This window comes from Pholis gunnellus, assembly GCF_910591455.1.
Source record: "Pholis gunnellus genome assembly, chromosome: 2".
Classification (NCBI taxonomy): domain Eukaryota; kingdom Metazoa; phylum Chordata; class Actinopteri; order Perciformes; family Pholidae; genus Pholis; species Pholis gunnellus.
In genome coordinates, this window is record NC_136536.1 from 10,163,476 (window position 1) to 10,180,241 (window position 16,766).

A 16,766-nucleotide genomic window follows, 5' to 3' on the forward strand; every position below is an offset into this window, starting at 1 on the left:
GTTTGAACTTCTTGTTTTACAGTAAAAATCTAGTTTGGTTCCTTCTCTAAACATAACTGTCTAACAGCCATTTGGATATAATTATGAAAGAAATCCTATCATAAGCTAACACTTGGTAATGACTGACTTTGATCTCTGCAAAGTGGCATTCACAGCAAATATTATCAGCCATTACTGCTTTAAATGCCTACATAGATAATGGCCACTGATATTAGGTGAGAATGCCGAAAATATCACACTACATAATATATAAATAACATAGGTATAGGTGTGGCCTATGATAACTGGCAAAAACACCATACATAGGCATATAGAACATTATAACATAATATTTCTCCTATAATTAAATTCAGGCAACCACATATCTTCAGCTTAATGTTCCTCATTGATCTTGATACCACAATTTCAGGGGTAAAGCTCAGAGTCCATTGTATTGGAGTCACATCCAAGATGCCCTCTGATTGCCCCTGTACATACGTAGCACTGGTACTACTCAAACTTGATGAGTGTGGAGGAGAATCCTTGTCACATTATCCAGGTTAAGGGTCGTTGCTTCATTAACTGTATTCAGTATCGCGGTATTTTTCCTCAACTGGATAGATAAGTGGAGAGACTAAATAATACCTCGTTCTCCAATAGACCCTGATCTGCACCTATCGTCACAGAACAGGAAAGGGCCGTTATCCAATCAGCGTAAACCCAGCTGCCCCCTAGCCAATCAAATCCCTTTACGCCAGCCCATCGTCCAATCAACGTCGCTGCTACGACGGGCCTGATTCCCCATTCAACCTTCTGCTTTCTGGAGGGGCACCTTCAACCAGCTCCGTGGTGCACTGGCAGCGGCTTCCTTAGTTTTAAAGAGCAATTGGAAATAACAGATTAACACAGACACAATGTCTTTTCTGACTGTCAGTAGGTTAGCACCTAAACTGCTCAATTCAAAGGTAAGAGGACTTGAAACGGCCGTAATGGCACTTTAGAAGTCAAAGTTGTTGATGCTATCTACAGAAGCTAACCGTAGTTTAGCGGGCTAGCGAGGAAATGGCAAGCTAGCTATCATTAGCTAGCTTAGCCAACCACATTGTGAAATGCTGTTAACTAAGAGCTTGGCTAATACTTGTGAAAACAGCGTAACGGTTTTTAGGAGTGTCCTCAATTTCTTGGTGTTTTTGTATCGGGATGCTGTAAATGTTGTACTGTTTGTGAACTCTGGTTAGCTAACGTGCTGCTTGTGCTGGCCTGGTATCGTCACCGCCTGTCTGAACATGTTTATTTAACCAGACGTTAGTGACTTATACACCGTTTTAAGTGGGCACGACCAAGCACGTACCGTTTATTTTGTTATAAGTAAATAACTGTTATTATTGATCGGCTACAGATACGGATTAAACTTCGTCTAACGCAACCCCCGGTCGACCTTCAGGTTAACATTTCAGCCAATTATCTAACGTCACATCATTTAATGAAGTAAAAGTTCCACAGCACTGTGGGAACAACGTGTTTTAGTCTGGATTCAGACATCCAACGTCAGTTTTTAAGAGTATAATCTCAGTTGTCGGTATTTGATCGTGTGATTAAAATATTGCTTTAATAATGATCATGGCGTGTCATGATGTTACCACAAGCCTTTGCATGTTTAGGCCAGCCCTCTGAAACACTTCCAATCATTGATTAAAGGTAGTTGCCCCCACGTGCTGACTGTAACCTTCCAGTGACTGAAATCTAGTGTTTTACTTCACTGACCTCTCAGCCTAGATTGCTGACACTGTACGAATGACACTACAGCCCCCCCAAAGCAAGTATTCAACGATCAAATGGTATCCTTCCTTGAACGGGGGGGGGGGGGGGGGGGTTAATCCTGTCACTGTTATCAGTCTTGTAATTAGGTATATGTAGATATAACTGTGATATAACACTCACCCTTTCTCTCTTATCAGCTGTAATCTTTGCTCAGAAGTTTTATTAGTGATCTGTTTTGCAGTGGCATATTATTCTTGGCCATAAAATGTTTGTTTTCTGAACTATTTATGTTAAAAAAGTCATGTAATTCATGCTCTGAGAGCAGCATGAATGGTGGTGTCAATGTGGTTTCTTGCCTCAAGTGATTCCAGTTTTGTGTTTTTGCTTACTATCAACAAAGTATCTTCAACCAGGTTTTCTGTTCAGTTTTGTTTACATAAGAGAACTTAAAGTCACAGCCTCTGGGTTGACTCTTATACCCTTCTGAGCAGTGTAGTTGCTCTAACCTTTCTCCCAGACAGGACGGTCGGAGTGACTGAGTGAAACTGCTGCTCTATATTTAAGGCCCTGAGCTGTTACATAATCTCTCTCTCTCAGCTTTGTACTGTGTGTGTGTGTGTGTGCTCTGACGCAAGAGCCTACCTTTGTTGGTCCTTTACCAGTTGTGGTTACAAGGAGGGGGATCCCATTGTGAGCAGAGCCAGCTGTGCCCTGTCCGAGGCTCAGACCCCTCCCCCTTTCCCCCATTGATAATTTTGACATGCTGACAGAGGAGTCTTGTTTCAGTGGTGAGCAGCACCAAGCTCAACTTCTCACCACTGAGCTTTCAATGAGATTACCAGCCTCCAAACACAATCAGAAACAGGGCCAGTAGTTTTTCTTTTTAATCTCTCGTACATCCCTGAGTCTTGTTCCAGCAACAGTCCAAGGCTTAAGAACCCAAAGCACCAATTATCATAGAAAAATGTTTGATCTCTCAGTGTAATGAGTCATTAATGAGTCATTTTTTTTCTGACACATAGCTTGTGTTGGCAAATGTATGCCGGCCCATAATGCTCAGCTAGATGGGGAAACATGTGTTTCCGGACTTGACTTACTCATGGAAAAATTAGCTCATAAATTGTCTTAATTGACCTTGTTTGTTTCTAAAAAAAATGTGTAAGTCACAGTGCAGCATGTTAGTATGTGTGGTAGTCCATTCAAATGCCCTGATTGTGTGGCTTTGCGGTTTTATTTATTGACACACATTGTGATGTTTGATAGAAGTAGAGTAATAGTTGTATGCTCAGGGTAATCCCTTATGCATCATGGGAGGGATGTGAAGAGTAGTCCTCACCAGCTCTTACTCGTTGCAGATGTTAGTATTAATCTGCCTATTCACCTCATCTCAATTAATCTGAATGAACTGGAGGAGAAAGTAACCAACAGCCAACTCAATTCAAAAGGGATCAAAATGGAGATAGTTAAACACTTGATGTATTTTTAGAGAGGAAGCGCTTGTCATTGTAAGGGAGGATTGAAGGATTTATAATTTAGACCCTACCATGTTTAATTGGGTTGTGCTGCAGGGTAAGTGGTCGTAAATGATCTGAAATTATAAATTGAAGAACTAGAAAATGTTTTGGTTTTAAAGTCTGTCTTTGTTTATTTAGTTCATAGATGTCGTTCGCTGGAGGACCATCAATAAAAAAAGCACAGTAGTCCTCTATGTGGTCTGAAAATATGTGTCTTATGACAAGGTTGTCTAGGTTCATGTGTGAGGAGTGTTAGAAGCCTAGAGATGCTGCTGTGGCTCTTACTTTTTTTTTTATTAGGATTTGTGATTGTGCTACTAATACTCAAAGTGCTTTTATTTTGTCGTCCGCTCCGCAGAATGCCACCGTCTTCCTTGTGGCTGCCAGAAATGCCAGCGCAACAACAACAGTAAGTACACTACGTTCACTGCAGGGTCGTCTGCTTGCTTCATATTATAACCTGGTTATTATGCTGTAGTGTAAGACACTTGTTTGTGTTCTCTTGAGTATTGATGGAACACGCTGACCTTTGTGGATGTACAGATATTATTTTACTAAAATGTAAACATGAAGTCTGTTTGATTAACCCCAGGTCACATTGGAGGAATGTGTTTTATTTGAAGATAAGATGTTCGTTCCACGGCTCGATTTATTGAACGTTGTGTTTTTTTTTACAGAATCTGAAGGATGTTCTGGCAGACCTCATCCCGAAAGAACAAACGAGGATCAAGAACTTTAAACAACAGTATGGCAAAACCAACATAGGACAGGTTTCTGTTGACATGGTGAGTGACTCTGGAGGTGTTAGACGGTTAAATGTGTCAAGGGATCAGACTAAACTGAGAACGACAAAGCCAAGATTCTTCTGATCCACTGTGTCAATGAAGGAAGGAGCATCTAGGCCGACTACACTGATGTGGATTAGACACGGGCGTGTTGGCGTCACCTAATCCGTCTAGGCCCGCACAGCCTCATTTACTGTGTCAGGTATCACTGATCGGTCATCTCCCTCAGAGTTCACAGTATGAAGCTATACTTACACATTACCAAAATACGTCCATTTGTACAGCGCGTGTCGGTACGTCGCAAGAATGACTGCGTCCGGTCAAAGCATGCATGCCTCCTTTAAAACAAGATACAAAAATACTCAATCATCATTAGTGTGGACGTATTTTAGAAGGAGACCCAACAATGTGGTGCTCTGCAAGCTCTCCAAATTGGACACGGCTTATCACAGCCGCACGGAACGCTTTGTCAAGGCGGCTCCATGTCCGGTTTTCTGTTGGTCGTGACCAAAGCAAGACATCCACAAGCGTAACTTGTTTCTTTTGTTGTCACTCAAAAGTGTTTCTTCATCGTCCCCATGTTGAGTAATTTCTGCACCACTGCTGGTGTAGTAACTTAACGTGTCATCCCACATTGTGAGTCAGCCGTTTGATATTTTTGGTTTACTTTAACGGCCACGTAAGAGTGAGAAAATGTCTAAAACTTACGTAACAAACTTTCATTAGTGTGTAAATCTCCGATTATTTCCCTTGCCCCACACTGATTATCTTAACTGCATATTACGATAGTGACCATTTAAGTGAGGTACTTAAATAAGTATACTGATTCTCCAGTTCAGAGAAAGTGTTGTTATAACATACAGTCGATGCTTCACAGCCATCCCTTTGAATTTGAGGTCCAGTCAGGCATCTGACAAATAGGCTCTATATTCTCCTTACACTCGTTAAGATGATGATGAAATACAATATTAAAATATTAATTAGACAAGATGTTTATTTGGGGTATTTGAATTGTTATGCTAATCACGAATGTAAAAATAATCTTTGTAATGATAAATAAATTCGTCATGAGATTAATTGCCTCGTCAAAAAAATAATTGTTGAATTAATCGATAACAAAATAATAATTTGTAAAAGACAGAATTCATTCAGAGGATTTTGGCTTTAAAGGTCCAATGTTACATAACTGTTGTTACTGCAAACACACACCTGTATATATGGTGATAACAAGACGGTTTTTAATATGTAATGCCACTAACATGCTTGTGTTTTCATCCACAGATCTATGGAGGTATGAGGGGCATGAAGGGCCTGGTGTACGAGACCTCCGTGTTGGATCCTGATGAGGTCAGTTTGAATACTCTAGCCTGCCCCAAAGGCTCTTATCTTTATTTCTTTTTTAATTAAGCTGAGAGCTTTCAGGGGCAGAGCCATATATCTCGTTAGAGGCTTGGTTTGTCAACTGTAAAAACTACAGTACCCTGGATTTTAAAAATGGCTGTCAGAGCATTTGATTCATTGATTGCTGCCGGGATGTTATTAGAATTTTAACCAAAAAAAAAAAGATTACCAACCACATGGAATAACATATTCAATGGTAGAGTTAGAGCTCATGTTGGCAGCTTGTCATCACTCACTTGATGGTGCGTTTCAGGATCACTTATTTATTTTTCTCTCTCTATTGATGCACAGGGCATCCGTTTCCGGGGCTACAGCATTCCGGAGTGTCAGCAGTTGCTGCCTAAAGCTCCAGGAGGTGAAGAGCCGCTGCCCGAGGGCCTCTTCTGGCTGCTGGTCACGGGACAGGCGCCCACTGAGGAGCAGGTGAGTGGCAGACGAGCGCTGGAGCTTCAAAGATAAACGTGCCCGAGTTGTAATGAGGGAGGACTCTGCAGCTGTTCATTGGCTCCATCCTTCTGTCCGTCCATCCAATGTTTCAGCATTTTCCAAATTACATATTCCGGCAGAATCATGAATATTAGATGACGGTGACAGATGTTAGATCAGTTCAAACAGTAACTTGATAATGTGAGTGCCAACATGATTACTGTTGCCTTGCCTAAACGACTTTGTCAATTATGTATGACTCTAGAAAATCATCTCGTGTATACTAAAGATTGTTTTATAGCTGGGGAACACGACACTTTCATTATCTTTCTTAAATAGGTATTTTATTGCTGCCAGCGATGTCTTTGAAGAGTGATATGAGGGTAACCTAACTGATAAGCCTTCACTCTTTCACCTCTGAACCCCTTTGCTCTTTGATATTCTGTTTTTGAATGCATCTGCAGGATAAGGATCCCTTTTTTCTCCCAAACAAACTATTTTCCTTCTACTTGTAATAGAAACATTGCACCGCGACGTTGGCTCTGTGGTTGCCGTTAAAATGTAATTCATGCACATGTGCATGTAGCACACATTGTTATCTTATCTCGACGTTGAAAGAGCAGAGAGAGTGAATACTTCAGGATACTCTCTTTATATTGCGTGCTCCTGTTCCTCCAGGTGAGCTGGGTGTCCAAGGAGTGGGCGAAGAGAGCAGCCCTCCCCTCTCACGTCGTCACCATGTTGGATAATTTCCCCACAAACCTGCACCCCATGTCTCAGTTCAGTGCCGCCATCACGGCTCTGAACAGCGAGAGCGGCTTTGCCCGGGCGTACTCTGAGGGCGTCCACAAGTCCAAGTACTGGGAGGTGAGTTTACAGGAAATCTCTTCTCAAACCGGTGTGGTGGCTTGTTTGCCGTTTGCTTTAGTACATCCCGTCTGTGTTGGTTCTCTTAGTTTGCCTATGAAGACTCCATGGACTTGATCGCCAAGCTGCCCTGCATTGCCGCCAAGATCTACCGCAACCTGTACCGCGAAGGCAGCAGCATCGGAGCCATCGACTCGAACCTGGACTGGTCCCACAACTTCACCAACATGCTGGGCTACAGCGATGCCCAGTTCACTGAGCTGATGAGGCTCTACCTCACCATCCACAGGTGCAACTTCAAGCGTACCTGTCACATTATAAGCGAGCTTTGATTTTCTAGGTTTTTGTTGGAGGAGCATGGGGAGGGGGGGGGGGGGCAATACAGCAGGTTGGGCTGGATAATGCTTTTGTAAAGCAAGCAACTGAAATGCCTGTCTAATATTCTACTTAAATAACATTTGAAACTAAAGTAATGTGTTATTTGACTCAAGTTATTTGACTCTTGAGTCAGTTTATCTCAAGGCGCCTTACATCAAGGTTACACTGGTCTTGTTCAGCCATGCCGTGCATGGGCCTGTCAGTCAAAGTTTGTGTGGTGCAACTTCTGTTATCTAAGTAATAGATACTGGGTGATATTGTTTTACACAACCTGTAGTTTTATTAGGCATCTACCAAGCAGAACAATCGACACTCTTTCATTAAAATCAGTGATTTGATAGAAAACAGTTTTCCACTCAGTGTTGAAATGTAGTGGATGCCAGTTTAATCTCAAGACAAAATGCCACTTCGTTTTAGTTTTAATGTATATATTTGTTTTGTAACATTCCAGTGACCACGAAGGAGGGAATGTCAGTGCACATACCAGCCACCTGGTGGGCAGTGCGCTGTCTGACCCCTACCTTTCCTTCAGCGCTGCCATGAACGGTCTGGCCGGTCCTCTGCATGGCCTCGCTAATCAGGTTCGTACCGAGCAAACCATTGTTTTCACTCTGCTGAAGGCCGTGTTTATCTAGTCTCCCAGCAGGCATTTCCTTCACAGGGGACATTTTTGCTGCTTTGGTTTCGTGGTTTTCGTGTCTTACTGGGACACTTGAACATATCTTTAGTATTATTATGAGAGACACATTTCTTACTGAAATGCAGCACAAGCTCATATAATATCAAGGAAAAGTCTGAATCGTGTACATTCTGTTATTAGGAATTCATGTTCATTGTGTATAATGACTGTTTATTATATTCTGCATCTCACAGGAGGTACTGGTGTGGCTGACTGCCCTGCAGAAGGAGTTGGGTGGAGAGGTGTCTGATGAGAAGATGAGGGATTACATCTGGAACACTCTGAAGTCTGGAAGGGTAAAGACACCAGTTCCTCTACCAACTCTAGAAGTGTCGTAATATACTGTTGTTGATCCACGATCGGTACGGATCCCCCCCCCCTCTCAGTTATGCACGCATGATTAATTACACAGTTTAACCATGACATTTAGGAGCTAGTAACGGTGGCAGCACCTTTAACGGCTAACAAACCTATGTTCCGTTCAGTTCAGGCTCTGTTCAGTGAAAATGAGTCGTGAGTTGCACAGTTCAGAAGTTGAGGAAAGTGTTGTCGTCTCTCTTCGTAGGTTGTGCCAGGCTATGGCCACGCTGTCCTGAGGAAGACTGACCCACGTTACACCTGTCAGCGCGAGTTCGCCCTGAAGCACTTGCCCAACGACCCCATGTTCAAGATGGTGGCCCAGCTGTACAAGATCGTGCCCAACGTGCTCCTGGAGCAGGGCAAGGCCAAGAACCCCTGGCCCAATGTGGACGCCCACAGCGGAGTGCTGCTGCAGGTAAGAGACATGTGGTAGATCACGCACACCTGTCATCCTGTGGCGGCAACCGCAGACCCCCGACGGGCCTGACTCCCTCTCTCTCTCTCTCTCTCTCTCTCTCTCCTCTGTCTGCAGTACTACGGAATGACCGAGATGAACTACTACACCGTGCTGTTCGGCGTGTCCCGAGCCCTCGGCGTGCTGGCTCAGCTGGTGTGGAGTAGAGCCCTGGGCTTCCCCTTGGAGCGCCCCAAGTCCATGAGCACAGACGGACTGATGACACTGGTGGGAGCCAAGTCCGGCTGAAGAACCACCCGGAGAAGAGCTGGGGGGTTAGTGTGAAGGGTGGGGAGGAGGTGGAAACATCAAAAGGCAGACATAAATGTTTGACCCCCTGTCATTTCCAACCCCAGGGATTCAAAGAGACAGTACGCTTTTAATGTCATTTCACAAAAGAAGGACCTTTTTTTTAACCGTTACGCTAGTTAGTGTTTGCGCTTAGTTTAAAAGACAAGTTTTCCCGTAAGGTCTCCAAAACTTCAGACACATAAACGTAACCTATAGTCGGCTCAAACAATGTACCGTTATAAGTCTGCTAGCATCCCCTGTGCAGCGCCTGTGTTTGTCACTGGGCACCGGGGTCTGGACTATGACTAGGCAGTGGCATCCAAAGGGAATTGAAGGAAGTAAATGAACGCTTCCTTTGTATTTGTTTAAAGATCTAAAGTTAAATACGTGACTCGACCTTTCCTTTTTTTTTGGCTAATGCAGTAATTTTGTTTTAGAGGATATTCACAAGCAAAAGACCCTTTTCCTTCAATTCAGGCTCCCCAGTTAGTTTCTTCTAGGCAACGTTCCCAGATGTCGTCCCTCCCAGTCTATCAATCTGTTTCACTCCCATTTATGAACACTCCAGCTCACAATTAAGGTCCTCACCAATAAAAATAAACCAGCTGTTCAAATATTCAAAAATCATAAAAATTGGTTAAAAGATACTGCCCCTTTAAATCGTTGGTCCCTCCTTTTTCTCCAACTTGTAGTTTCCCTCTCTTTTTTTTTTTTTTTTTTAACGATGACCTGTATTGCCTCTATGATCAAAATAACTCTTGACTATATAGAAATTCTTCTTCTTCTTCCTGTTTTTTAATGGTTCTCTGCTGAAGAGCTCTCCTGACTGGTGGAGGATACAGAATGTACAGTCACAGTAAAGACAAAGGGTGTTGTAATCGGCAGCCTGTAGTAAATCCTTAAGAGCAAGCTTGAATACAATAAAGTGAGATCGGGGGGGCTTTGTATTTGTATAAATCCCGTCTTATTTGAGTGTATGTTTGACTTTATCCCCACAAGAGAGCGCTTTAAACATCAACTACTCCAAAATGAGCACTTGCTTGATTGGATTTCCTAATTTGTAGTAGTCGAGGACCCCCCCAGGTTGATTGTGTCCCTTTTACAGAGTTTTTCTTTGGTGTTCAAAATGTATAAAACTATAATCTTTGGGTTCTCATTTTGTGGTTTTATTTATACTTTGTGTACATAGGTATATATATGTATAGCTTGAATGTATGAGCTCTGTGCGATCACTTGCTTGTAATGACCACAATGATTACCATAGTTTACCAACAATGTAGTGTCCAGCCTCACTGTGACATTCTGACAACGAACAAAGAGACAACCTGCAGCTATCTTGTATATACACGATTTCTTGCCTTGCTCTGTGGGCTTAGCCGGTGCTGTTTTTCAGGTGTTTCACTTGAATGTGTCAAGCTTGCTCTTAAGTTCTGGGTTTGTCAACACTCCATTTTTGTGCAGTTTAAATTCTTGCATCCTTTCCTTTTTCAAAGTACTCTCGCCGTGTGAGTCAGTAAGTCACTCTGATGTTTGGATCTCTGCTCTGCTACCATCTTCTTTCTGGCTTTTATCGGGCGTGTTTTGTTTTTCTCTGTGGGTTGTGCGAGAGGCGTGGTTATTTTGATCGTAGAGGAACGGTTGTACGTGATAACTGGGAGCATTGGGTGCAGGTGGATTCATCAGAGAAACACTTTGGGATTGGGGCTGGATGTGTCAAAAGGGCAAGATAAACTTGAGGAAAACCTAACAAAAAAAAATAAGAAAAAGAATAAAGGTTTTTATTAACGTTTTTGGGGTTTCTCATTTTCTTTAAAGTATAGAAAAGGGGCCTATAAAATAAGTCCTTTGCTCTCACTTCAAGGAGACGATTCCAATTATGTGCTATTTCTAACTGATCTGCATACACAACCACTGAAGAGTTCAGGGTCGTGCCCATCAAGTCTAAATATAAGGTAGACGGTGCATTTTACTCTAAACTTTGCGTCACTCCTGCTGAGACATGCAGCATCAGACAATAACATTTTGGAAACAATCTTTTGAATGCACAGAGACACAAATCCGTCTGTTACGCCATTAGCCCTCATTTATTCAGTAATGCATCTTCCTCTGTGAGCAGATACGTTTGTTTAGGCCTGCGTTTTATATATTTATTACAATTGACATGATTGAGAAAGAAGGTAGCTCCGAACACCGAGCTCTACTATTTGCTGTTATTAATAACTGTCCCAAATACCATCACCCTGCTCTGGTTTCTCGTGCCGGTCAGCTGCCTTTTTGAAGAGCCGTGTCTGCCCTCTGACACTGTTTGTGGTGTTGAAGTTCAGCAGTGCTTCTTCTAAATGTCTTTGACTCTACAAATTAAAAAATGAAACTGCACACAGGAACAAATTACACCTTTTTTATTTAAATAAAGCTCTGAAATACACAGTATTTACAAGGATACACAAGCTTGCAACAGAAAATAAAGTGCACGCTTTAGAGGATGCAAAATGGTAATATATTCTATTGTAGCAACTCCATCCTTATATACATACTGGACTGCAACTGGTAGACCAATGGTCAGTCACACAATTACTATTACTGTGGAGAGCCGAGGTGATCATATTATACTCTTTGATTTATATTTAAATATTTTTTGAATGTTTTGGCAACTTCAAAAATAAAACTTGGCAAGAAATTCAATCTTTCGGCAACATACTGAAAATAAGATGTCTAGAAAAAATAAACTTAAAAGGGAGTTCAAATGCATTCCTACAAGATGCAACATTACTGACATAAGCTCCATGCTTTAATATAATTCTAATATGGCATTAAATAGACTTGGTCTATATTAATTCATAAAGATACAACACTCAAAGTAGCATTTTACAATCTTTTTAAAAGTTGGACTGTGATTTTTCTTTTTTAAGTCTGATTCACAGAACAATTTTGATTTAATTAACATTCTTCATGCATTGATTAACTGTCCATTACCAACACGTCAGCGTTAAGGACAAAACACAGCTTTGAAAATACTCAAATGTTTTATTGGGGTACGAGACTTGGAGCATGTGCCTGTTATGAGGAAGGTCACGCTGACTTCAACATGGTCAACTCTTAAAAATGGCAGATATACAATCAATGAACTTCAGGAGCCCTTCACCGTGGAATAAAGCCACGGCCTGCTCATACATGAAAGATAAATCACAACTTAAGTCACACACACTTTGCCTCTGTTCCTTAGATCAATGCATCATAATGTATATATGTAAAAGCTGAACGTCCCAGAAAATAAGCATGAAACGCATAGACCGGGATCAATGATTGATAATGTTTTATTCTGCAGCCCTGGAGTATATTTTAAAGCAACAATGTACACGATAGAAATGTAACACCCTCCTGTGACCTTCTTTTAACTGTAAAATACAAAAAGCGGATTCAGGAAACGTTTACAGCACGTTTTACATATTGATGTTAACGCGGCAGTTATATAACTCAGCTCATCAAAAGAACGGCTATGATCGTTTAGTGATAACCTGGAAAAGATATAAGATCTAGATTTGTAATCTCATTTGCAGTATTTCACAGCACTCTCTGGTTTATACGGTGCTCTTGTTGGTGCAGCGTTAAGACCCCCCCCCCTAATCACCTATTAGTTACTTGTTCAGGGGCTGTAAAATAAGACATTAAAAGTGGCAGGTCAAGTCTCAATGCCCAAAAACACAATTCTCACAGCACAGCAACGTCCAAGTTAAAGCAAAATGTCCCAAACCTCAAGTGCATCGAGGGCACAGCGGACCAATGACGAAATGTTGCACTTCAATGATATTGTCCCAACACTCAACGCCCCAACATGGCGCATTAATGTGAACCCCAACAAAACAATAAGCAAATTCTGGTGAATAAATTAAAAGGGATTAAATGAATTATCGTCTTGCACCAGGATACGAACTATAAGTCAAACAATATACTTGGATAATGAATGTGAATGGTAAAAGGAGAGGCAAAGATTACGCTTCCCTCGTACGGTCTGAGCAGCTGAAGCTAACTAAAGAGTGAACACACTGAGATTCGATGACACGTCAGTGTGGAATAGATCACAGTGAACGACAAAACTTGATCCCCGTCCAGAGCAAAAGTCTGTGCCTTTTTCTAAAAAATAAAAAAAGGCGGTTTTGTTCAGCGTCACTGTGCTTTTCTTTTGAAATAATAGTCCAGTCTACCATCATGTTGTTGCAATGATTTACTGTTTCGTTTACACAAATGCAGCTTGTAACTGCCATGGAAGCGAGAGCAAAGGTGGGTTCCTTCTGATAAACAAGCATCCTTTAAGTGGACAGACTCAACACACAGAGGAGATAAATTAAAGTGTGTTGAGGCAGGAACTCCAACGTTAACGCTTACTAGAGTTGGCCAGGATGTCTATGTGGCGCTGGGGGGAGGGGATGGGTGACTAAGAAGCATCATGCAGGTTTGTGTTGGTAAAGGGACTAAAGGTTGGTGTGGTTTAAGGCCAGATGAGAACAGACGGCTGCTGAGATCACGTCTGATGCACCTCGTGAAACATCAGTTCTCGCGGGATCCGAGTCTCTGGGCCGTAGAGCTTACCGGCTCGCCGCTCGAACGCAGCGACGTTCTGCTTTACGACCTCATCGAAGAACATGGTGGCTAACTGGGAGTGCAGCAAAGAGCGGAACTCAAAGGATATCTGGTAAAGATACAGAACAAAAATCTCTTTAGGATATGACAGAGTAGACAAGTCATAAAATATGGCAACTATACAATAGTTTGAATAGGAATAGCTCAACAATATGGAAAATATGTTTTATTTGCTTTCTCGTTCAGCGATATCAGTCATGTGAAGCTTCGACTCGCAGACTTCTTGGTGTCTCGCCACGGAGAGGAGTCTCCAGAAAAGCCACAGCTCACGAAAAACCAGAAGGAGCCGTTTGGACATGTCTAGGCAGGCTAGCCCTTTCCCTCTGCTTACAGTCTTCATGCAAAGTTAAGCTAGTTATCCGCTGGCTAAGGCTTCATATTCACCGTATGGACTTGAGAACGGTAGTGAGCTCCTCATCTAACTTTTATCAATAAAGTGTTTTCACCACAAGAAGCAAGCTGCAGGCTACTTACAGAAAAGTCTACGGTGCAGGTGCGAGGGTAACCAGGAATACCAGGACTAAAGCGCCATATCGTCTCCAGGTGATTGAATAGCTTTCCATCCGTACACACTGCCTAAAAAAAAAATCAACCCAGAGGAGACATTCTGTGATTAGAAATGAGAGATTTGGCATCACAGACATTACTCAAGACCGCTTCGCTTTCAGCCAGGCGCTGACATTTAAAACGTACTCATATTGCAGCAATATCAAATACACAGATATCACGTTAAACACCAGATATAAAATCCTTCACAGGACTGACGAGACTCCGTGAAGGTACTGGCACTTACTTTGACTAGATGAGGCCGGACACAAGTGATCATAGACGTGTATCTCTCCACCACGGGAGGGAAACCGACTTCAAGCTGGGCTTTGGAGTGGCCCGCTCTTTTCATGATGGTCTGGGACTTCTTACACCACGGCACAAAGTTCTTGTAGTCGTCAATATTGGCGACCACATCATGCATTTCCTGCATAGAAAAGCTGTGACCAAAAAAAAAAAAGAAGCATGGCAAGGTTGAGGAATAAAAACAACAACACATAAGTGATGGTTATTAGCACATAGTGGATAATTACCCAAGTATCCTACGCTCGGAGTACTCTTTCCTTTTGTTGGTGAAACTGATGAAGTTTCTGTTTTGAGGAACAGCTGTCATGGTGTCCCAGTCTTGAAGGCAAAGCACTTTGGGAGTTCTTGTCATCAAAATGCCGCATGACGACAAGTGCCTAAAGGTAAGAGAAATATTTTTTCTGTGAGTCACATTCTGGAAAGAGTGCAACGTGCCACAGGCACAGTCCACAACATAAAAGGCACACTACGTTCCCCTTTTTCTAGATACTAATCTCAATGAGAACACATAATATGCTGAACCAGGAGGCAGTGGAAGGTCCCTGTGCTGCAACTGTGCTGGTGTTTTCTGAGGCCTTTTATGTGAATAGCAGAAAGCTTTGTAATCTGACACCCACTCAGGCGACCTCTTAGCAATGCATTTTCCAGTAGGCAACCTGTTTAATCTATATATTCAAATAAATTGTTGCTCTCTCTTCACGTGACTTCTGGCTCTCATTCAACTTTGTCAAATGCGGATAAAGTATGTTGTACCCTAACTTTTGTTTGTTTTTAGTATCAAACAAGTACGTATTACATTACATAATACTTACAGAAATTACAATAGTCTTTATTTAGGGAAAACAAACCATCTTGTAATAGACATTTGCAAACTCGACAACATCAACAGTGTAGGCGTCTTTCGCTTGATATGTATGAACTATAAACGGTGACATTAGCTACCAGGATATTAAAGTCATTGCCTTAATGGAGAATCGTCATACTTTAGTGATAACATAAATACGTCAACAGTGATAAAGTTAGCTCGTAACCTTCCCTCTCTTACACCCGTCGGTCCAAAAAGAGACGGTGTCATTGACTCTGTTTTGTAGGACTCGCCGTGTCTCGCTTACCTAATGCTCTGTCGCAGGCATCCTCTCTGCACCCCCGTGAGACACGAGCGAGGGGAGCCCACGGAGGCGATCTGGAGAAAGTCACTGAACGTCCGCACACCCATGGGCAACCTCCGGGCACTGGCCGTGGCAGCCATCAAATCAGCGAAGATAGATCCTGGGATTCAAAGATCCAGTCCAAACACCCTGCTTCCGTGTGGGTAGTTGTAGCTAATTCTGACTGTCCCGAATAACTAGCTAGAATATACTGGCTAGTTGGTTATAGTCACTTCAACAACGCTCTCCTGCCGCTTTTAGAGCTGCCGGCGTAACTAACGTTAGTTTCGGTAACGTCAGTTAGCTGCCAACGTTAGCCACCGTTCGCTAACACTGTTTCATAACGAGCCCGGACGAGCTAAACGCGACCTAAAGCCGCGTTCCTCTTTTTTTCCCCCGGCAATACTCGCATCACTCCACGTTACGATCCACACACTCGCAATACAATTAAATTATTTGGGCTAGTTTGGGTTTTAAATATCGTTTAAATACCGCCCAACCGCCAACGACCTTCTTGTGGCTAAAACGCCGGTGGGACAAGCTGTGCCTTTTTTCTTCTTCTTCTTCTTCTTTTTCTTTTTCTTCTTCTCTAATTTGATTGGCGGATCGAAACCAACTTGAATAGGTGCATACCGCCACCTACTGTACCGGAGTGTGCAGTTTCAGAGTACAAGTTTCATCACTGTTCTAAAGGATAATAATAGTATTAATATTAATATTAATATTAATGGGCTGGTCTTCTGTTTAGCCAAACGACTTTAAACATATAAGCTCAAAACAATAAATTGATTTATTTAGTTATGGGTCTATTGTATAGCAATGACAAAAAACATGTAAATTATTATATTTCATTGTATATACTGTGCATTTTTAATATTTTTTATATTTTATATATGTTTTTTTACTTTGATTGCTTACCTGTATCATAATGATGCTGTGGCGAACAAATTCCCCCTTGCAGGATTAATACGTTATCTATCTATCTATCTGTCTATCTATCTATCTCAATAAAAGAGTCAGTTTACTATTAATTTTACCTGATGCAGCAACTTCTAAATTAAGGAACATTTTCAAAAAAGTTCTTACATTTTAAAATATTATTAATAATATTATGATAACAATGTTTTTATAATAATAATGTTATCATTATTATTATTATAATAACAATATTGGTATAATAATATTAATTATCAAAATATTATAAAATGTCTTTAAATTATCAGAATAATATTA

At 41.7% G+C, this 16,766-nt stretch overlaps 2 protein-coding genes across 2 annotated transcripts; one reads left to right on the forward strand and one right to left on the reverse strand.

The window, feature by feature from the left end:
* The first annotated feature begins 806 nt into the window (after window positions 1-806).
* cs (citrate synthase) lies at window positions 807-10,684 on the forward strand. Its single transcript, XM_079178647.1, has 11 exons — window positions 807-944; window positions 3,613-3,663; window positions 3,932-4,039; window positions 5,321-5,386; window positions 5,732-5,863; window positions 6,545-6,733; window positions 6,823-7,022; window positions 7,563-7,692; window positions 7,985-8,086; window positions 8,356-8,565; window positions 8,683-10,684. The coding sequence occupies exons 1-11, from the start codon at window positions 894-896 to the stop codon at window positions 8,851-8,853; spliced, it is 1,410 nt and encodes a 469-aa protein (XP_079034773.1). The 5' UTR covers window positions 807-893; the 3' UTR covers window positions 8,854-10,684.
* Window positions 10,685-12,191: 1,507 nt separating this feature from the next.
* Window positions 12,192-16,097, reverse strand: coq10a (coenzyme Q10A). The gene is made up of 5 exons (XM_079178658.1): window positions 15,498-16,097; window positions 14,613-14,762; window positions 14,327-14,519; window positions 14,008-14,109; window positions 12,192-13,582 (listed from the first exon to the last, which is right to left on the reverse strand). The coding sequence occupies exons 1-5, from the start codon at window positions 15,632-15,634 to the stop codon at window positions 13,415-13,417; spliced, it is 750 nt and encodes a 249-aa protein (XP_079034784.1). The 5' UTR covers window positions 15,635-16,097; the 3' UTR covers window positions 12,192-13,414.
* Window positions 16,098-16,766: the final 669 nt, after the last annotated feature.

Coding starts and splice junctions, on each gene's coding strand:
- coq10a (XM_079178658.1), bottom strand. CDS start 15,634: ATGGCTGCCACGGCCAGTGCCCGGAGGTTGCCCATGGGTGTGCGGACG. Junction 14,110..14,326: donor TCCGGCCTCATCTAGTCAAA/GTAAGTGCCAGT, acceptor TTTTTTTTTTAG/GCAGTGTGTACGGATGGAAA. Junction 13,583..14,007: donor CCTGCACCGTAGACTTTTCT/GTAAGTAGCCTG, acceptor TATCTTTACCAG/ATATCCTTTGAGTTCCGCTC.
- cs (XM_079178647.1), top strand. CDS start 894: ATGTCTTTTCTGACTGTCAGTAGGTTAGCACCTAAACTGCTCAATTCA. Junction 4,040..5,320: donor GACAGGTTTCTGTTGACATG/GTGAGTGACTCT, acceptor TTTCATCCACAG/ATCTATGGAGGTATGAGGGG. Junction 7,693..7,984: donor TGCATGGCCTCGCTAATCAG/GTTCGTACCGAG, acceptor TGCATCTCACAG/GAGGTACTGGTGTGGCTGAC.